We start from the raw sequence: 22715 nt of genomic DNA on the forward strand, positions 1-22715 counted from the left end.
CTGAACTAGTAACTTGTTTGTAAAAAGAAATGTAGGTATAGAAGTTGTTTCTGAAAAATAGAAAATCTAACCATTTTCTTACTTTGGTTTTTTTTTTTTTTAAATGAAGATTTGTAATAAAATGACCCCAAAGAAATTCTGTCACACAGGGCATCATTTGTTAGTACCTTGTAATAGAAATATATTTTGTAGGTATTTTAACTTGAAGGTTTCCAGAGAATACGCTTAAAGCTCTTGTCCAATTTTCAACTACTTCTGGAAAATAAAACATTTCAACAGAGACGTAACTGACCTAAGCTACTTTGATAACTTTATAGGATAGTTATTATTTTAGAATAGTGATGTTCAAAGATCATTTCCAGAACATAGTTGACCTTTAAGATTTCTCTCCCAGTTATGCAGGACATTGCTAGATTTCTGCTACAAAAATGTTGCAGTATTTCTAAACAGGATTTCTTTACCGCCAACCTTTAAAACCCTTGTACCACCAGAAGCAAAGCACACAGAAATGAAAGTAAACTTGTTTCCATTTACTTAAGCTTATAAAAAGCTCATATAGTTGAGAAATTTTAAGTTATCTTGATGTTAGCCAAAAGTTATTACTGATTGTGAGAAACTGGAAATTCAATTATAAAAGTCTGTTTAAACAGAAATGCCGATTTTGCTATCTTCATATATCAAGATACTGAAAGAAGTTTGCAAATTCAAGATGATGCTTGAAATCAAAGTAAAGGCTAAAAGAATGTGTATTTATAGTGAGACAAAAATTGCCACTGCAAAATTCCCTATGCCTTTTGGCACTGATGTTAAAGGTTCTTGTCTTTTGGTCACTTACAGCTGCTACTAAATAGCCTTTAAAAGGGGGCAGAGCGGTGGCGAAGTGCCGTTGCTAGCCTAGGACGGACCGCAGCTCCCTATGATCCTCCAAGCCAGGAGCAATTTCTGAGCATATAGCCAGGGGTAACCCCTGAGCGTCACCAGGTGTGGCCCCCCCAAAAAAACAAAACAAACAAACAAAAAGCCTTTAAAAGCAGAGAAAGAGGAACTGAGAAAAAGTTCAATAACTCTATCATATACAAGTAGAGCATGTTTTAAAGTAGACATTTCTGCTAGGGATCTGAAGGTACAACAACACTTTGCCACCATCCTATTCTTTCTGAAGATGCTCTAATTAGAAGTGATTTCTTTAAATTATTATGATATTCCCTGGCAGAAAACCTAGATTAGCCTTTAACCAACTAATAATCTCACAAGGAATAATCATACATGGCAATAGGGTAAAACGTAGGGTAGTTCTTCCATGCACAAATATTTCAAGAGAAAAACCCATCAATTTTAAAGATAATTGTAAGCTTTCAGGTTTTAGCACTCTAATCCCTAAATTTTGCTTTACACCATCGGTGACAAAATTAAGTTTTGCAGTGAGGTTTTGTTTTTGCCTGCAACTATATACACATTGCAAAACTATTCTGTATCACATGATTTTAAATGAAATAAATATAAAAATGAACCACACAATCAACACATAACTTTAATACTCAACATTATTTATCTTGATCACAATGGTGGTAACTTCCTTGTCAACAATCTTGTGAGTTGAGAAGCTGATTTTCATTTTCATATCCATCAGGCAGATAAGCTCTCCTCAGCTGGTCTGACTTAGGTATGGAGCCTCCATTCTTCACATGGCGAGATAGGAAAGCACGAACTGCTGGGTGATCAGCTTTCTCAAGTGGGATGTTGGCTTCCAGGCACATTTTCACAAAGTCCTGGATAACACTGACTTTCTCTGTTTGGGCAGTACTGTTGCACTGAAGGGATGCTGTTAAGGGCCTCTGCTTCTTCCTTACATTCTGCTCCTCAAACTCTGCCTTCCTCTTTGTATGAGTCTTGGACTTGAGGTGGTCACTAATGGCAGACTTGCGAACATGATTCAGAACCACATTGCAAGAAGTACAGAAGAGTTTTCCTCCATCTTCATGCAGCTCACCTCCAAACTCGGTGACTCGATCCAGGGGAGTCACATACAAAGCAGTCTTAGAACGGTTTCGAGCAGGTGGTGCTGTCACTACAAATCTTTCCATTTTGATATTGAAAAAAGTTCTTAAAAAACAAGAAAACAAAAGGTAATTGTTAGAACAGTCTATCTGGGAAGTAATTTATAGTAAAAGGCATTACATATATTCATAAAACTAAAAACTGTAGGAAACTAAATTCAAAGTAACATACAGTGTGTCCTTTAAGTCTACATTTACCCAAAATATTGTAAAGGAAGGCAAAATCACAGCAAATTGCTATCAACTGGGTTTACTCCTGAATAAAGAACTCTTAACTATTCCATGTCATCCCTACTTATAAAAACCCAATGTTTAGAATGCTATTATATTAATCTCATCCAATTTAGGGTTTAATTGGGAGGGGTTGGGACGTGGGGCCTAAGCTCAGGATTTACTCGTGGTGCTACTGAAATGGATTGAATTAGGCTGTCTATGAGCAAGGCAAACACACCAAATCCTGTACAATCACTCTGATCTTTAAACATTTTAAGTTTGAGAGACTTTTTGCCCTCTTCAACTTAGAACGACCGTTGTTAGGAATTGTATGATAGTGTATAAAGGTGAAAACTGTACAGAAGAGTAATTCTATATGAATCAAGAGTAGAATTTCCAAAATTGTTCTTAGTAAGTCAAAATTAGGAACTAAAAAAAAAATCAAACTAAAAGCAAATAGCAGTAACAAAACATTAAAATTTATAGTTGAAATACAGAAATTAATTGTTTTTATTTTTTCTGTCACTAGGTGTTTGAGGGTTTACTCCTGGCTCTATGCTCAGGAGTGACCCGATGGGCACTGGATTCAAATATGTGGCACTGTATTCAAAGTGAGGCCATGAAATGCAAGCAAGGCAATGCATAAACGCTATTACCTCTCCAGCAAATGGTTTTGAAAAATGATATATATTCTATCATATATTCTATATTTTCCAAAAGCTGACAGTCAAATTAAAGTGCTTTTCTTAATATTTACTCATTTTCTCCATTAAAGAATAATTGTAATATTTTACCTACTAACTAGCTTAGAGCAAAATTAAGATCTTAAAGACTAGTTTATGATAGAAACCCAAATGCAAGCAAACTTTTAAGTCATTCACTATTTTGTCAATTAACTATTGATTTTCAATTATTAAATTATTGAGAAGCTATTCAATTATTACTTAATTCTAGCTTTTATAGCCATTCGCAAAATCACATTACAAGCACTGAAAACCTGACATAAAGAACAATATGGGATGGCAGGCAATGGCCTATCCATAGAACTATCTTGCTCTTAGCTCTTAAGAGTTCTTATTTCCAGGGGTCATGCCTTTGGACTAAGATCCTAAATTAACATAAATAAAAAAATTTAGATGTATATTTTGCCTAGATGTGACAGGTCAATTCCCTCCACTGCAAGATTCCCAGGTCAAGGACTGACAGCTGGGGCAATCCCGGAACACACTGAGTTGGGGAGTAGCCCCCAAATACACCCTCATTGTAACTCACACGTACGTAAATATGATCAAAATTCAAAATGCTATTTTACTCCCCATAATAAGATTACAGAAAATTCCTATGTGTGCCTTCTAAAAAACGACTACCAGAAACAATTTAATTAAGCCGTATTAAAAAATGATCTGAAAACATGAAATTGTCCCTGAAAAAAACATTCCTTTGCATTACCAATGTGTATAACATCCAGGGAGACGTAAAGAATTCAGAAAAGTGCTTAATATTTCACAGACATTCTGGGAAGCATAATAAAGCTTAGTCTTTAACAGACTGAGAGTTCTATTTTCAAAAGAAACACACATTCATTTAACGCATGGTTTTCATGTGCTAAGTATCTGATAGGCTCTTGCCTATCAGAAGCTACCTGATTCTTCCCTTGCAAACAGCCCATGAAATTCTATATAAGGTTTATAGTGAACGATAGTTTTATCCTATGATAAGTCAACCCCACTTTAAAGAAATATTTTGGGACAGCCGTGCCTCTCAACCTTGCTCGGTCAACAGGCTAGCCTCTATCTCCATAGTCTGACTCCACACTACCAAGACACTCAACAGACAAGTACGTAAGGCAGAAAAAAGAAAATCGCTGAGGCTCCTGGAAACGACCAGTCCCTTTCCGGAATCCTGGAACTTTCCCCATTCTATTCCGAGTCCCAGCAGAAAAAAAAGTGCAGCCAGCCGAGGATGCTCGCGGTTAATGGCACGGAAACCGTGCATTTCCAAGCGAAGAGACACTTTCACACACACACACAAATAAACAACCATACAACGACGTCCAGAAGTCATAAAAGACTACAGACGACAGGAAAACAAACAAACAAAAAAAAAAACCCCAAGTTAAAGCCAGATTTTCGAGTCAACGATTACCGGCTGCGTTTCCAGCTTTTTTTAAATTTTTATTTTTATATCTTGCAACTCCCAACCTCTGCGAAGAAGGATCTCCAGGGCCGAGACGGGTCGGGACTTAAGACTCGGATACTCGAGGGCACTTTTTTTTTTCCCCCGGGGCGCCTTCCAATGTTGTCGTTGTATTTTTTTTTTTTTTTCCACGCTCAGATTTTCAACAAGTGGTGGTGGGGCAAGAGTTTCTGGGCTTGCACCCCGTTTCCTCTGCGGCGGTGCCGGGAAGTCATGCCTTGGCTGCAAAAAGAGAAAGAAAAAAAAAAAAGAAAAGCAAACAAGAAAATATTAAAAAGAAACACATTAAAATGGGGGATAGGGGAGAAGGGAAAGTTAAAGGGGGGGGCGGCCAGAAATGGGGGGATGGAAAAAAAAGGGAGGGGAAACCAAGTGGGGCCTTAGGGGATCCCGAACTACCTCAGATGTGAGGTGAGCCCCCCCCCCTCCAGGCGCCAAACCTTTCCCGGGGTTCCAGGGTTCGAGGATTGGGGAGGGGGAGGGCAGAGTGGGGGTAGACCGCGGACCCGAAAGGGGACTGAGTCGTCAGCCCCGGGCCCACTCGGCGGCGGCAGTCTCGTCTCTGAGGAGGAAAGAGGAAAAAGGAGGCGGTTTCTGTCAGGGCTGCCCGTCTCTTCCTCTCCTCCTCCCTCTTCTCCCTCCACTCCCGCCTCAGGACGGAAAGGCCCGGGGCCCCCAACCCTCCGCGACGGCCTCCCCGTCCCCTGCAGGGCTGGGCTCGGGCTCGGAGTACCGTCGGAGCAGGGCGGCCGCGACCGGAAGTGAACGAGAGGCGGCCTTTCGGGAAGCGCAGGAAGGAAGAAAGGAGGAGCGGAAGGGCTGCGTGAAGCGCCGAAGAGGAAGCCCCGTCGCCGCCACCGCCGCCGCCGTCGCCGCTGTAGTAACGTCGCCAACGTTGCCCGGTCGAGCCCCGCGGCGGCCGCCGTGTCCCCCCGCCGCGCCCCGTCCTCCTCCTCCTCCACCTCCTCTTCCTGCGCCCGCCTCTAGGCGCTTCCGCGGCAACCGACCAACGGATCGCGGAAATGGCTGACGGACAGCCGCACCGGCCAATCGCTAGCGGGGGAAGGCGGGAGTATAGTGATTGGCGGTTTGAAGCGCCCAATGGCGGCGAGGGGCGTGGGTGGGCGGAGCCGGAAGTGGCCGCCGGTCCGGGGGCCTAGGCGGAGGCCGGCGGGAGGGGAGGAGAGGAGGAGCCGAGCCGAGCCGAGCCGAGCCGAGCCGAGCCGAGCCGAGCCGAGGCTGCGACGGCGGCGCAGGGGCTGGCGACGCGCTGGGCGGCGAGAGCCTCATGGCGGAAGAAGAGAGCGATCAAGAGGCCGAACGCCTCGGAGAAGAACTCGTGGCCATTGTGGAGGCGCCGCCGCCGGCTGCTCCGGGCGGCTTCGCGAGTGCGGGCGGCGGCCTCGCCTGCGCTGCTGCTGCTGCTGCCGCTGCTGCTGGAGGCGCCGGGGGCAGCAGCGGCAGCAGCTGCGTTGCCGCCGGCGGCGGCGGCGTCGGGATCAGCAGCCGGGATTACTGCCGACGCTTCTGTCAGGTGAGGCGCCCGGACGTGTCAGCCGCGGGGGCCAGGCGGGCCTCCCCTCCGCCCTGGGCGCCTTGCCCCGGGAGCTGCTCCCTGAGCTCGTCCTCCCGGCGAGGCGAGGCGAGGCGAGGCGAGAGGGACTCGATGAGGCGCTCACCCCCCCCCTCACCCCTAGGGCCCCGATCGAGCCTCGCTCCGGTTTTGGGGGCTGGGGGGTGGGGAGTCGAACGCGGGGCTCGGAGGGAACGAGGGTGGGGGAGAAAGTGAGAGTTTTTGAAAAATTATTTTCGGGGGAAGGATGAGGTTCTGTTTGTCAAGGCTCTAGACTGACGGGGCACCCCGTTTTTCCTTTCTTTGCCCCCACTTTTTTTTTTTATATGCCTCAGGGTCCCGCCTTTCTGGAGCTCTCCTGAGCCCTTTTTCTCTTCTCTTCTCACCCCCCTGTCCAGAGCTGTTGCTGCTGCTGAGGGGGGATTGTGCTCCCCCCCCACTATTTCACCCCCCTCATTCCATTCCGAGCTTAGCACACACACACACACACACACACACACACACACACACACACACACACACCCCACTTGTCGTAAGTGGCAGGCCACCCCCACCCCCTTTTTTTGCTGTCATCCGCACCCCTCCCCCGCCACGAGGGTCTTCAGTCATCCCCCTACATGGTGGGGAGCTGGCAGTGGTGGCACTGTCATCAGCCCTTCTCTGCTCTGATCCCCCCCCCCCCCACACACACCCTACACCCCTCCGTGCCCCCTCTATACCCCTACTCTCTTCTCTCCTTCCTTCTCAATGCACCGTCTGGAGAAAGTTTCCCTTTCTCTCTTCCTGTCGTCATCCACGTTACAGGGATTTATTTATTTATTTATTTATTTATTTATTTATTTATTTATTTATTTATTTATATTTAGCTCCTGAGACGTCTGAGCTGTGTCTGTTATTCCTTCTCTTCCTCCCCTCTCTCTCCCCCTGTCAGCTGCCACTAGTTGAAAAGTAGCTGCAAAGTGTGTAACCACAGTCCAATATTATTAGCACACCAAAGTTCCCTCCGTGGGGGGTTCATACGTGTGCCCTCTAGCTCACGACTATGCTTTTTATTATATACGTCTAGATGCATGTATTGATCGACGTCTGTCACTGCAAATTTTAACTGGCTCCCTTTATTTGGAAATTTATTAGCGCACCAAAGTTTTCCTGGTGAGTTAAAATGTGTGTACTCTGGCTCTCCTCTGCTTGCATTTATGGTAGATGTACGGATACACGTGTTCATTTACCCATGTCACTGCAGATTTTAAGTGCTCCCTTTATTTGGAAATTTAAATTTTTTCTCTGGGGGGGAGTTGATCTACACTCCCCTGGCTCTCAGGGCTTGTTTACTGTAGGTTCTGTGCTCCCGGATCAAGAGCTCCTGGCCGAGGTATTTCACTGGGGTTGAGGACACTCCTGGGGTGTTGGGGATTTAGCCCCTGGTCGGCCTCTTACAAGTCCTCTTTGCCCTGCAGCTAGCTGGTTTATTTCTCAGCCCCACCCATTGCTTTTAAAATTCTGATTAGTGTCTTGGATGTGTAGGGGCTTACATTTTGGCTCTGCTGTTTCCTAATTTCCTAGCAGTGTTGCCCTGGGCATGCTATTTAACCTCTCAGCTTTCGGTTTTTCTCTCCTGTCAAATAGGATGGACTTGATGTTTTAAGTTTGTAGTTTAAATTATCTTTTGATTTCATCATTCCCTCTGATGACACCCTTATTTCCCACGGATAAATTATCTTAGTATTAAAAAGTATGCTACTCATCTTTGACAGTTCTACTTTGGAACTCTTCTTTTAATTGCATTTTACTTAGTGACATTAGTTTTAAGAGGTTCGGTGACTAATATAACATAGTGTTAAATCTGGGAAACTTGGTAGGCTTTTAATCTAGAATTTCAAATTTAGTGGATTACAATGAGTTTTTAAATATATTTATAGATAGTATACTTTATGTTTTAAAATCATTATTATAATTGACTTTGTACATTTACTTTTTGTGATGACCCTTATTAATTTCTGTAGAATTCAAGATTTATTTGAGGGTCAGACATTTTGGAGAACTTTTTTTTGTTTGTTTGTTTTGAAGAACTTTTAAGAATTCTAATTTTGTTTTTTTTTGGGGGGGGGAGCCACACCCAGCAGTGCTCAGGGGTTATTCCTGGATCTGTGCTCAGAAATTACTCCAGGTTGTGAGTAGGCCCTACGCCGTACGGAACCATATAGGGGAATGCTGGGGATCATACCAGGGTTGGCATAGTGAAAGGCCCTTTCACATTGTTTTATCACTCTGGCTCCTAATTTTCTTGAATGAATTTTAATGAATTTTAGAAATACTTTATAAAACTTATTTAATGTCCAAGAAAATAGACACTAAACGTAATTAACTTTTCTACTTCCATTAATGAACTGTTAAAGGTTTCAGGTTAACAACTTTTATGTGAAATCTCATCATGTTTTAAATACTCTGGGTTACCTGTAGTTCTGGTTAGGGTTCTGTCTTGATTCCACCAAGCCGGTGAAGTCTTTTTCTAAAATTAAAACTTGGGATAAGAAAGTTACTCTATTAAGTTGAATTTTAATTCATCTCTTAAAATTTTACTATAGTAGTGCATATATTTGCTAGTAATAAAGGCAGTGACTTGTATAACTCCCCAACTCTTGCTTTAAACATTTGATTTTCTAATATTCTATTGGCAATATTAAATTATGTCCATTAGTAAGTGATTTAATCTTGATTAAACAAAATAATATGTACTTGAGTGGATGATAGTTAACTTTGTAATACACACAATGTTGTGCTGAGAAGAAAAATTTCAGTTTGTCTTCCTTCTTTTAGAAGAAATCTGAATCAGATGTCAAGTGCCACGGGATATAGGAAGGGATACTTCAAGAGGGGTTCTGTGTCATTATTATAAGGAAGAGTAAGATATAAAACAGTAGAGAATGTGACTGATAAGTTTTGCATGTTCAGTGCATTGATGAAATATATTTCGATCTAAGAAACAATGCTAATAATTGTAAATCTCAAACAAAAGTCTCTTAGACTTCAACTAGTTTTGGTTTGGGAAACTAACTGTTGATTTCCAAAGAGTTACATGGTGCTATGTTGAACCAACTTGCCCCATCACATCCTTCCTTGGTTCTACTTTGTATATTCTCAACAAATGCATAGATGTTATTGGCCCTTAACTGATAATTCACTTGCTTTGATGATGAAAGCAAGCGTTAAGTAGTATTTAATGCGGGCCTGTGTACCATTAAGCCCTTCAGATAGGTTATTTTTCTTTTTTTTTTTTTTAATTAAAGTTACATAGTTGACATTGAAGCCTAAACAGTTTAATTTGGTTTTGGTTCAAGTAGGCAGACAAGCTAGGATTTGAACTTTAATGTCCACTGGAACATATAGACTAAAATTACAACTAAGTCCTCAGATAATTATATAAAATATTTTTGGGGGCCGTGATTAGGGGGCAAATTTTGCTAAGGGGAAAAGTATGTTACTGTAAGCTCTCTGAATCATAAATGAAAGACTTTACAGTCTTCTTTCATTTGCTGAAATTTAAGACATATTTCCAAGGGAAAAAATAGTTCTTTTTTGTGACTTTTCTTAATAGTAAAGGTTTTGATAGATAAGTCAACTTATTGTGTTGAATACATTGCCATTAAAATGCATTTTAATCATGAGTTATAAACTAAGCAAGTTAAAGTGTTTTTCTGAGTATAGTGCCTGAATGAATTCAGACAGATAATGATAAGAGAAGTGTTCTGAAAATGCTCTTGATATGTTGATGAAAGAAGCCTTTAAAATTGTATCTTACTAGGATGGGAGAATACTATAAAGGTTAAGGTGCTTACCTTCTATCCTCTGGGCATGATCTCTGGCACCAGCAGAATGATCTCAGAACTCAGAGTCAGAAGTAAATCCAGGTGTGACCCCAAAACAACAAAATAATCATCTCTTTCACAGTGCAATTAATAACCATCTTCTGAGGCTGTCATGAATATAAAATGACTGATTATGAAGTACTCAGTATATCCTACTACTAGGATTAGTTTAATATCTTAATATTGATATTATTTCCCTCATGTGATGTTCTCTGAAAGTTTCAGAGGGACATTAGAGGTGATCGAATTAGTAGGTCACTTATATTTCACAAATAAATTGAAGAAAAAAGTGTCAAAATTAGGTTTATTGAGAGAAATAAAATCCTCCTGATAATTCTAAATTATTTGCAAAACAGCTATATTTAGAGATTTTGTTTTCGTGAGTGGTGGCGGGGGCAGTTATTTGACAGTATTTGGAGATACTCTGGATTTTTCTAACAGGTGGGTTGCTACTGGACTTTAGTGGGTAAAGGCCAGGGCAACTATTACTTTGTCCAATATAAGTGATACTGCCAAAGTTTCCCAGCTAGACTCTAGTTTACTTTGTTACTCTTAGAGGATATTATATGACAGTACTGCTGACTTAAAAGTTATTCTAAAGTGGCTATTGTGTATCAGACACTATAATAGGTGTCTAAAGTACAATCTTACAGACAAGAGGGCTTACTTCCTTTTTTTATTTTTGATTGTTGTTAGCAAAGTCCAAGTAGTGCTCAGGGTCAAGTGGTTGGGAGGAGAGGATTCAGTGATGTTCAGCTTGGCTCTGAGTGCATGACTATTCACTGTCTAGTCTAAGCTAGCTCCTTAAAGTGATTTTCATACTGTACCACACCTGACATTTCTCAGGGGCTTTTCTTTCCTGTGGGGTCATTTCTGGTGGTATTGAGGGGGCTACAGGGTGCTGGAATTAAACCTAGGTTAGGTCTCCCACTCACTACAAAAGACAGGTACTACTGCTATTTTTGACCCCTGTCCTATTTTATGAAATAAAATATGTTCTAATATACTAATATGTCTTTAGAGAAATTAAAATGTAATTGTTTAGGATAATAAGATCTTTATCAGTCTTAGTTTAGTTTTATTAACTTCTAACGGTATAACTTTTGTCATTTTCTTTTTATTAGTCATTCTTATTTTGTGTTTGTCTTAAGATTCAAAATAGTTTTAGCCACATCTGAGTTTCCAAGTGGTAGAAATTAGGTTTCTGTAGGAAAAGTTAAAGGATTTGCCTCAAATACTTCACAGTGACTTTCACTTCCATATTATTACTAATATTTTTCATCTGAAAATGTAAAACATTTTTAGGGGTAATTTTTCCTTCAAATTATATACCAGTGATTCTTTTAGGGAGAAAACAAGAATAATGGATATTGTATAGGCAACTAACTTTTCTTTCTATACCTTATAATGAGAAAAAGTTGTCATACCCTCCCTACCTCTTGCATTCTCTCTCTGGTCTCCAAGACAGGCACATGCAAGCAATTTTGATTTCTTTTTTTAATATCTTCCCCCTTGTTTATAAATACTCTTTTGCAATTTTTTTTTTTTTTTTTTTTGGTTTTTGGGCCACACCTGGCGGTGCTCAGGGGTTACTACTCCTGGCTATCTGCTCAGAAATAGCTCCTGGCAGGCACGGGGGACCATATGGGACGCTGGGATTCAAACAGACCACTTTAGATCCTGGATTGGCTGTTTGCAAGGCAAACACCACTGTGCTATTTATCTGGCCCCATCTTTTGCAAATTTTAATGAAGTTAGTCAAGTTAACAGAAGATGTAGATTGTCTTTGGGTCATATATGTGGCTGTGCTTAGGGTTTGCTCCTGACTGCTCAGATGGGTTCTGGTGACCATATGGAGTGCCAGGGATTTGAGTATGGGTTGCCTTGTGTTAGACAAGCACCCTACTTGTTCTATCTTTCAGGCCCCATACTCCCTAGGGCTTTTATTTCCTTTGTCAGCTTCCTTGCAACTCTTCTACTTTGTTTTCTCTACTTTGTTTTCCCAAGTGTCTGACAGTCTTCTCCAGAAAGAGTCCTTGCCATTGATTCAGAAGGGAAAGGTATCTGATAGAGATTTTCCTTTTTCTTTTTGGTTTTTGGGCCACACCTTGCTGTGCTCAGATTACTCCTGGCTTTAAGCTCTGGGATCACTCCTGGCTGGGCTGGTTGACTTCCAGAACCTTTTTTGGTTCTAGGGGTCCAATGTGGATTGCCTGCTTTGAAGGCAGATAACTTACTTGTATTCTTTTGCCTTTTGGTGAAGATGATCAATGTTTCTTTCTCTTTTTGACTCCACTTTTACCTCGCTTATGGATTTGTGGAGTTTGAAGTTCTTGAGAGGGAGGGAGTGTGTGTGTATGTGTTATGGATTTGTGGAGTTTGAAGTGTGTGTGTGTGTGTGTGTGTGTGTGTGTGTGTGTACTCCACTTTTACCTCACTTATGGATTTGTGGAGTTTGAAATTCTTGAAGGTGTGTGTGTGTGTGTGTGTGTGTATTTTACCTCCGCTTTTATGGATTTGTGGTGTTTGAAGTTCTTGGTTGTGTGTGTGTGTGTGTGTGTTTGTGTGTGTGTATCAACTGCTTCTGTACTCCATTTTTCTTTTTAATTAGAATGACTTAAACATTGTCATCTCTCCTTTTATTATGTTCTTTCATCTGGGTTTATTTAAGGCTTAATAAGGCAAAACTATTTTTTGCTGTTATTTTAGTGGATATTTAAGTAGGAGCCACATAAACATATATTCACTATCATGTTTGACTAGATAGCTCAAATTAGTATTGCAGCTCAATAATATGAAAGATAATGAAAATGCAAGCATTGAAACTACTATTGATTTATTTGCTTTTGAAAAATAAAATTCTACTTTTTGATTGACTCTAGTGAATATTTAGTGCTGTAATTTCATTACAGAGACTTCTTGTGTTTCATTTGGCAAAATAGTTTTATTACTAATTTGAAAATTAAAGATTCGCTTTTAAATGAATTGTTTTCAAATTTTGAGACATTTCCAGTAGTCATAAGACATAAATTGTCCCAGGAGCACAATGGGTAGGTCACTTGCTGTGCTTGTGGCTGACTTGGGTTTAACACCTGGTGCTCCATATGATTCCCTGAACCACCACCAGGAATGACCATTGCACAAAACCATGAGTTAGTTCTGAGCACTGCCAGGAGTGGCCCAAAAACCAGAAAAGAAAAAAAAATCAATTTATTGTGATTAGGAAAAGAGCTGAAATGACTCCCTAGATATTAAAATATATATATATATATATATATATACATATGTATATATATATATATATATATATTTACTTTGAGTTTTGGGGCCACACTTGGGTGATGCTCAAGGATTATTCCCTGATGTGTGCTTAAGAATAAACCCTGGTTATACTCAAGGGACCTTACGTGTTGGAGATCAGAACCTGGGTTTGGTGGGGTGCAAGACAAGTGTCTTTTTTTTTTTTGTCATTTGTTTTTTGGTTTGGGGCCACACCCGGTGGCACACAGGGGTTGCTACTGGCTCTATGCTCAGATATGGCTCCTTGCAGGCTCAAGGGACTGACCATATGGGATTCTAGAAATTGAACCTGCTTTGGCTGTGTTCAAGGCAAAAGCCCTACGCACTGTGCTATTGCTCCCGCCCCATCTGTCAGTTATAATTTTGTAGATAATATAGTAGAAGAAACTTTTAAAATATTACTTTTAGTTGTGTTGCCTTTTTTTTTTTTTTTTTTTTTTTTTGCTTTTTGGGTAGTTCTCAGGGGACACTGAGGTTTTTCTCTGTGAATTTTTTTTTTTTTTTTTGCCAACTGGTTGGAAAGTTGCTTCTCTGGTCCTTCCTCGTTGTTGATTATCCAGTGCATGGGTTGAGAGACACCAGGGCTGCATCCCAGCAGTGTTCAGGCGACCATGTCATGCTGGGGATTGAACAAGGGTTGCCTGTACATAAGACATACATTCTAACCCCTGTACTATCTCTCTAACCCCACTTCCAAGTTTTTTTAATGATACCATCCGTTTTTGCATTTCTGTCAATTGGAAGATCCGAATTATAAATTACTCTAGGCCCTGAATCATTTCTTGCCAAAATGTGCTAAACTCTTAACAATTACAAGCAAAAGTAAAAAGGACTTTGAAGATTATGAAATGAAGAAAAAAAATCAATAAAAGGATCAACTAGTCATTTCAAAAATACAACATGCAGTGTTGAAGATATTAAAACACTTAAAATCTGAAATTATGTACTAATTCTAGGTTTCATAAATCAGTTACAGTAGTATCTTTTTTAAATGTAGGCTAATATTTAGTTTTTTATTTCTGAATTTAATATAATGCAACTTTCTGCTTTCATGTAATATGCCATATTGATTTCTTAGTTTTCTGCTTTCCTGACAGCTTAATTCATTGTTTAAGCAATATAACACATTCTAGTTTAGATCTGCTCTCTATAAGACCAAATCAACATTACCTGAGTATAGCCATAGTGGAACACATATGACAAAGAAAATATGACAGAGAAAGCTGTATGATGTATAATGAAAGATTGTATATTGCCAGTCTGTGCCAAGCATTGGATAATCTTAATTTAGCAAAGCAGCAATGAATATAAAAATAGTAGAAAGATTGCCCAGTTTAGCAGTAGTAAAAGTCAGATTCGGGTTGAAAACTGCTGATTGCTGTAATACACTGGGGATATAGTGTTTAGAGGATAGACGTTGTCTCATTTTCTTTGTATATTTCTTTGGTATGTTCTATCAAGGAATTTTTTTTTTTTTTTTTGGTTTTTGGTTTTGGGTCACACCTGGTGACACTCAGGGGTTACTTCTGGCTACACTCTGAAATCGCTCCTGGCCTGGGGGACCATGTGGGACACCAGGGGATTGAACCCTCTGCCTGTCCTAGGTCAGCCGCTTGTGAGGCAAACGCCCTACCATTGTGCCTCCATTCTGGGCCCTCTATCAAGAAAATTTATACAATAAAAGTGCACTAAGTAAGTAAGAGGTGTTGCTTTTTTTGAATGCTTGAATGATATGAACTTTGGTGGCAAGACTCTTTTAATTTTAGGTTTAGTTTTAGTTTGAGCATGTTGAATTTATTGTGCCTTCCTCATTAAAGGGTCAATCTTATTTTTTTATGTCAAGGAAATATAAAATAAGACATAACTCTTCGTTATAACATTATGATAATTAAAGGAATTAATTGCAAATAGAAAAAACTGGAATATTTAAAATCTCATAATAAAAATATAAACCTCATAATAAAAATAAATAAAACCTCATAATACTAAAAAGCTTTTTGAGGGGACTTCCTGACCATTTCTCAGGAGACTTGGGGGCCACTTTCCTCAGTACTCAGTTTTGGAACTGGTGACAAGTCAGTGCTAGGCCCTGGTAATTTGCTGCTCATTGTCCAACTGTGATAGAGGTTTTGAGGATCATTTTGGCAGTATTTAATGGCTACCAGAGCTATACCAGGTGTTGCTGGAGTTGAATTTGGGTATGCAGTGCCAGGGATAGAAACTAATTTTTCCAGGGCTGGAGAGGTGGCGCTAGAGGTAAGGTGTCTGCCTTGCAAGCGCTAGCCAAGGAAGGACTGTGGTTCAATCCCCGGGCGGGGGGACGTCGCATATGGTCCCCCAAGCCAGGGGCAATTTCTGAGCGCTTAGCCAGGAGTAACCCCTGAGCATCAAATGGGTGTGGCCCCCCCAAAAAAAAACCAAACAAGAAAACCCTATTTTTTCCACATGCAAGACTTGCGCTCTCTAGTTCTCTGAACTATTTCTTCCCACTTCTCAGTTAATGAATTATTTTTTAACTTTATAAGGTGATGTGTATGATGACTATTGATCTTCTAGGAAAATGTGATATCATCATTGTCACATAGTATTTCAGGCAATCATGGAATAACTAATGGTGATCCTGTAATCTTAAACTTTGCTTTTCTTCACACCGTATTTGTTGTTTTTTTTTTGAGCGTTCTTATGAAATGACACGGTTGCATGATAACAAAATTGAGTGGGAAAGTTTGTAGCAGGATTACACAATATGAATAGAAGCCGACCCGTTCTCATTGTGCTCACATGTGGATTTTGGAGGGAGAAAAGTGCTGTAAAGATAAATGAGCTGCTTTACTAGAAAAAAGGTTTCTTTTTTCCTCACCTTTTATTTTTGGTGGGGGTGTGTTGATGAGTGAGGTGGGATGATGCCATAAGCCTCACATGTGAAAGACAAAACTATTCTATTTCTAAATTATAACCCTGGTAAGAAAGAGTTTCTTTGGCAGTAATCTATAAGAACCATTCATATACTTTAGGGAGTCTGTAGATTATAAAATTATTTACAGGTATATTTGCATTTTTTTGGAAAGTAGGCTTAAAGTGTGTTTTTTATTAGATTTTCTAAAAAATTTCAAAACTTGCAAAATTGACAACCTCAAAGTAATTAACCAAAAGGCATAGCTGAAAAGAGTTATTAGAGGGTTAGTCTGCATGCTTTGCATGCTGGAATCTTCACAGTACCTGAGCAACTCTCCTGGGAGTAGCCCGGGTACACTCCAATTCCCAAACAAACAAACAAACAAACAAGACACCAGAAGGTTCTGAATCTTTGCTGTAAGTCATTGCAATACCAAGAAACACTGGTTTTTTAATGTTGTGGTATACCAGTTTACTTCTTTGTTTTCTTTTTTCTTTTTTTTTTTTTTTGGTTTTTCGGGCCACACCTGTTTGATGCTCAGGGGTTACTCCTGGCTAAGCACTCAGAAATTGTCCCTGGCTTGTGGGGACCATATGGGACGCAGGGGGATCAAACCACGGTCCTTCCTTGGCTAGCGCTTGCAAGGCAGACACCTTACCTCTAGCGCCACCTCGCCGGCCCGAACTTCTTTGTTTTCTATAGCTGTTGTCATGATACAACAATAAGGTTGAATTGTTGGAATGAAAAAGGTATGGGCTATAAGTTATTTACTTTTTGACATATTAAGAAAATATGTCAGTTTCGATCTTAAATTCTCATTTTTCTTTACAGTAATCTTTTGTGATAGGTAGTTCCTGTCTTACAGCAAGCAAAGGGATATAAGCCAAGATGTTAATATATGACTGTGTAATGGGTGTTTCTTTCATATATTATGCAAATTTACTATGATTTATAATCGAGGGGGTGGAACTGGATTGAGAGAATATTGAAACTCAGTTTTTTCACACTATGTTTATTACCTACATGTTTATCTTTGCTTTAAACTTTAAAATATGTGATTCTTGCTTTCCGACCTGGAAGATACTTTATTCATTCCCTTCTTAAGTCATTTTATGGGGGGGAAACTATTGTAGCTATGAATCGTTTCCCTCCTGGTGTTTGGGCCTTACCTAGGGTGCTTAGAAGCTGCCCAGATGAAGTGGGGGAGCCATGCATGCTGGGAGTCAAATCTGAGTCACCTTCATGAAAGCATGTAGTTATTTGGTTTTGGTTTTTGGGCTGCACTTGGCTGCGCTTAGGGGTTACTCCTGGCTCTGTGCTCAGAAATTACTCTTGGCAGGCTCAGGGGACCACATGGGATATCAGAAATCTAACCCAAGTGCGCTGCTTACAAGGCAAATGCCTACTCTGTGCTATTGTTTTGACCTTGAAAGCATGCACTTTAAGACCATGAGCAATGTAGTTAATACAGGCAGCTAGTTAAATTAATAAAAAATTTAATATTAACCAAAAGCATTTGTTTTTAAGACTCTTGGGGTTCTTTGTTTTTATTTTATAGTTTTAGGTTAACTTTGGCAACTATTATGCTATAGCTAATTGATTAAATGCTTGAATATATGTCTAGTTATATAACTTTTAATTAGTTACTTTATAGACCTAAACATAAAATACCATAAAAGTAATAAAATAGGCTGTGCAATATGAGAAAAGATTTATTTTGTTTTGGGACCACACCTGGCTGTGCTTAGGGGTTACTTCTGATTCTGCACTCAGGAATCATTGGTGGACTTTGGGGACCACTTGAGAAGATTTATCCTAATGTTTTAGGGATTTCTAGAGCAATACTCTGGACACTTCAGCAAGAAACTGCATTATCTAAGAAAGGAAAGAACTAAAAGAACAATTTTGTCTAATGTATATCCTTCCCCTGGATGATTTATCTTCTAATTTTCTCTGTTTATTTTATTTATCTTAACTAAGGCAAGCTTTTTAGTAAGACAAAAGAGGATCTCTTATATTTCAGATTGAAAGCCAAAATTTTTAGACTGGACTACAGTGATTCATGTTGCAATCCCCATTTAAGATAGCTTGTATTCCATTTCTTTGTCCCCATTATTTACCTTCAGCTATACCATATTTTTCTGCTGCTTTAATTTGAGTAAACAAACACTCAGTTCTTCATCAGTATAGTTTTTGGAAACTATGTTTATGCAAATTCATACTTGCAAGACCAATATTTGGTTACATCTCCCAATTTACAAATGTTATTTGTATGTATGTATGTATGTATGTATGTGTTTGTATGTATGTATTTGGGCTGCACCAGCAGTGCTCAGAGGCTACTCACTCCTGGCTCTGCACTCAGAATCATTTCTGGCAGACTCCCATATTGGGATGCCAGGGATTGAAACCAAGTTCACCACGTGCAAGACAAATGTCCTACCTGGGGCGCTATCCTCTGTTCTCCAGTTTACAAATATTTAAAACACTTCTAATATAAATGATAATTTATATTTGTTCCTTTTCCATTCCACTTATTTCATCTAGTATTAGGATCTCTGGTGATAGCCTTATCCTGACAGCTCAGCAAGGAGGGAATCAACTTTGAATAAGATATCCCATTATTCATAATGGGAAAATTTAGACATGTGAAGGCACCCATGTACCTGAAATGAAGCTGCTTTTGATGTTCTGATGTCTGTAGTCTTTTTTTTTTTTTTTGGTTTTGGGTCATATTCGGTGGTGCTCAGGGGATACTTCTGACTCTGCGCCTAGAAATCACTCGTGACAAGCTTGTGGGACCATATGGGATGACGGGATTTGAACCACTGCCCATCCTGGATCAGCTGTGTGCAAGGCATATATATGCCCACCTTTCTATCTCTCTGACCCCTCAATATTTGTGTTCATTCTAACTCTATTTGCTCAGTATAAAGCCTGGAAATGCTTGGTGAGTAAATTAGTCCTAGTTTTGTACTCAGGGAGCACTCCTGGTAGTATTAAGGGAACCATATATACTTCTAGAATTTGAACTTGAGTTGACCATGTTGCATAGGCACGCACCTTAATTCCTGTGTTATCTTTCCAGTTGTCCTTATTATTGATGGGGTTGTTTGGTTTTTGTTGAATTTTGTGAGTGTTTCATTTATTTTGGTTATTGGCTGTTTGTTAGATATTTGGGTAGTGAATATTTTCTCTTGCAGAGTTGTGATCCATTTGGATCATACCCAGTCCTCAGGAGCTGCTTTTGGTGCTGTTTACGTGATCATGTTGTTTTGGAATTTGAACCCTGATTACTACCACCAGGTGTGACTCAAAAAAACCCAAAAAACAAAATGCTTCCTTGACAATCAATAACAGTGTCTTCTGAACATATTAGTAATGCAAATAGCCTCAGCAAAGACCTACACATTGTGATTTGGCTGGAATATAGTAGTCTGCATTTTTCATAAGCCCTCTACATAATTCTAATGTTTAGTAACAGTTTTGAAGCCGTTGGATTTGAACCTATAATCTGGGAAATAGTGGTAGCTATTAGGGCTGGGAAAATGGAGTGTTCAAATGTCGGCATAAGGTTTTTTATGTTGTAGGAAGATCTTGCAGTGGAATAAAATAAAAAAAGTGATATTAAAATTTTTGAAATAAACTAAAACATAATTTTTCAACCACATCTGATCCTAGTGCCTCATTATTCTACACCACTCCCTTTCCTGACAATTTTACCTTCTTTTAGCACACCAGACAGCTTCTCCAGCCCCACTTACCAATCACACTTTGTTTCATCACTGCTCACCTATTTGGACACATTGGACTAGAGAAAGTAAAGAATGGAAGTAAAAAGAAAGAGAAAGGAAACTATTGGAAAATATAGAAAGAGAATAATTAAGGCTTGACTGAGTAGACATAGTAAAAATGAAGAGTTAGAAGCAGTTTCGGATTACAAGCATGTTTGTAGTTGGATTTCAGTCATAAACAGATTACCCACCCCTTCACCAATGCAACATTTCTACCAGTTACTTATAGGCGTTGCATAATCTATTGTCTTTCTATGCCAATATAATTAAATTTTTCTTTTGTCACTTTTTTTTTTTTATTTAGAATTCAGATTTCAGTAGGATTTACCATTTCAGATAAACATAGCTTTTATTTTTGTTTTTGGCCTTTTTATTTAGCAATATTGTTTTGGACCTGGATTTTAACTGTGCTTAGTAATCTCATAAGATTCCCCCTTCCAAATAATATTTAGAGATGAAAAGCAAGCATTCTGAATTCATAAAAATAAAACATCAATAATTAGTTTTTATTCACCCTCTCTGACTTAAGAAAATCTTACCAATTCAACATCGAACCTAGAATTTCTCTGTTACTTTATTTTTCTTCATTGTTGCTTTTTCTTAGTCATTATTTAACTATCACTTGTGGACACTTTCCCTTTTGACGGCTTGTACTATGCAATAACTAATTTTAAAATGCATGTGAGATGTTTCAAACACTTAACGTAGTCTCGTTATTTGAGGTTTTTGCTTTTTGAATCTGTACACATCTTACTATCTTATTAGCAGCCATGTCAGGGTCCATATCAAGATATGATTTTCACTTGCTTTTATTATAAAATTTTCAGTACTTTAAAGTGGCTTAGTACTGCCATAGTTGATTTTACAGAGGTTTACTAAGGATCCTTTATTTTCTGGGGGGGGGGGGGCACAACCGCTGACACTCAGGGGTTACTCCTGGCTATGCACCCAGAAAAATATTCCTTGCTTGGGGGACCATATGGGACGCTGGCGATAGAACCGAAGTCTGTCCTGGGTCAGCCGCATACCAGGCAAATGCCCTACCGCTGCACCACCACTCTGGCCCCATGGAAGTTATTTTTATCTGAAACACAACCTTTTACTTTTTTAACTTTTAACTTAGCTCAGGGGTCTCAAACTCAATTTACCTGGGAGCCGCAGGAAGCAAAGTTAGTAGTAAGCCTTGAACATTGGGGGGTGTGACCCAAACAACTAAAACAAAACAAAACCAAAAGATTCCTCTAGGGCAGGGCCACAAAATGTTGTATGGAGGGTCGCAAACTACCCGCAGGCCGCGAGTTTGAGACCCCTGACTTAGCCACTTATTTTTTAAAGTATATTCTAATTTTTTAAATGCTTAAATCTTTTATTTTTCTTATTTCTTATATTTGGTTTTTGGGCCACAACTGTAGGCACTCAGGGGTTACTCCTGACTCTGCATTCAGAAATTGCGCAGACTCTGGGGACCATATGGGATGCTGGGGCATTGAACCCAGATCCGTCCCGGGTTGGCCATGTGCAAGGCAAATGCTCTACCACTGTGCTATCACTCTAGTCCCCAAACATTTAATTTTTTTTTTGTTTGTTTTTGGGCCACACCTGGTGACACTCAGGGGTTACTCCTGGCTATGTGTTCAGAAATCACTCCTGGCTTAGGGGACCATATAGAACACCTGGGGATCGAATTGCAGTTCATTCTGTTCATGCAAAGCAAACACCTTACTGCTTGTGCCATTGCTCTGGCCCCCCAAATGCTTAATTCTTAATATTGTACAAAATGTACTCAGAATTGCTTGAGATATAGGTCTTTAAAAATTTTTTTTGGTCTTTAGATGAATTGTAGAGCTGATATTTGAGGGAAAAATGGAATAAGGGATAACTAATCTAGACTGTTACCAGCATTTTGAAAGCTAGACATTTACAAACACACTAGTATTATATGAAATGTTACTCAACTTTTTAGAAGTTAAATCTTTGAGGTATGTAATTTTGTTGAAATTGGACACAAGAAAGAAACTATATCAAAAATTACGCCTACTAATGTCATTGTTTAAAATCTATTATTTTTAAATGTCTTTTAATTATAACAGCATGATTTACCAAGGTGTTCATAATAATCATTTTAGGCATTAAATGTTCAAATATTAGTCCCACCACAAATGTGCTCTCTTTACTAATGTCCTCAATTTCCTACCTTCCAGTGTAGCTTTCCTCTTTGCAGGCAAAAAAGTTTTACTTAGTATTGTTTGTCACAACACAGCCAAATGAAATTATCAAAACATAGATCAAAATGGGTCAATTTGAGATAATTTTTATACCTCACTCTGGTGTTATTAATGTCAGTATCTTAAGGACTTATTGGAGTGTGTTGGTGCTAATTGAGCCTTGGTTGGTGCTAGTAGAGACTTCTGTGTTATTATTAGGCCTATTTTGTGTTACTATTTATTCCTTTTTAATGCCATGCACTATGCAATAACTAATTTTGAGGTTGGTAGATTACTGTGTAATTTTTTCATCAGATTTCCCTAGCAGTAATTTTTCAACAGCAAATCCATATGTGTAAAATGTTGAAAATACTGGCCTTAAAAAACATACATACAAAAAAGGAAACATACATACAAACTTTCAGAAAAACAAAATGTATCGGGCCGGAGCAGTGGTGCAAGTGATAAGGCATCTGTCTTGCCCGTACTAGCCTAGGACGGACCACAGTTCGATCCCCTGGTGTCCCATATGGTCCCCCAAGCCATGAATGATTTCTGAGCGCATAACCAGGAGTAACCCCTGAGCGTCACCAGGTGTGGCCCAAAAACTAAAAAA

General features: G+C 39.5%; 2 protein-coding genes across 3 annotated transcripts in view; one reads left to right on the forward strand and one right to left on the reverse strand.

The window, feature by feature from the left end:
• Nucleotides 1-1008: 1008 nt before the first annotated feature.
• On the reverse strand, nucleotides 1009-5322 carry CGGBP1 (CGG triplet repeat binding protein 1). 2 transcript variants are annotated; one of them, XM_049785691.1, is made up of 3 exons: nucleotides 5200-5322; nucleotides 4472-4688; nucleotides 1009-2103 (listed from the first exon to the last, which is right to left on the reverse strand). In XM_049785691.1, exon 3 carries the CDS (start codon nucleotides 2082-2084, stop codon nucleotides 1581-1583), a length of 504 nt encoding a protein of 167 aa, XP_049641648.1. In that variant the 5' UTR covers nucleotides 2085-2103; nucleotides 4472-4688; nucleotides 5200-5322; the 3' UTR covers nucleotides 1009-1580. The 2 variants fall into 2 exon arrangements, with proteins under 2 accessions (XP_049641648.1, XP_049641649.1); XM_049785692.1 differs by having other exon boundaries at nucleotides 4416-4688.
• Nucleotides 5323-5710: 388 nt separating this feature from the next.
• ZNF654 (zinc finger protein 654) overlaps nucleotides 5711-22715 on the forward strand; it is a 64304-nt gene continuing 47299 nt past the window's right edge. Inside the window, exons 1-2 of the mRNA XM_049785720.1 lie at nucleotides 5711-5866; nucleotides 5909-6000. Of these exons, the coding sequence (XP_049641677.1) occupies nucleotides 5755-5866; nucleotides 5909-6000 (204 nt within the window). The 5' untranslated portion in view covers nucleotides 5711-5754. The remainder of the gene's footprint in view (nucleotides 5867-5908; nucleotides 6001-22715) is intronic.

Source organism: Suncus etruscus, chromosome 13, assembly GCF_024139225.1.
Source record: "Suncus etruscus isolate mSunEtr1 chromosome 13, mSunEtr1.pri.cur, whole genome shotgun sequence".
Taxonomy (NCBI): Eukaryota; Metazoa; Chordata; class Mammalia; order Eulipotyphla; family Soricidae; genus Suncus; species Suncus etruscus.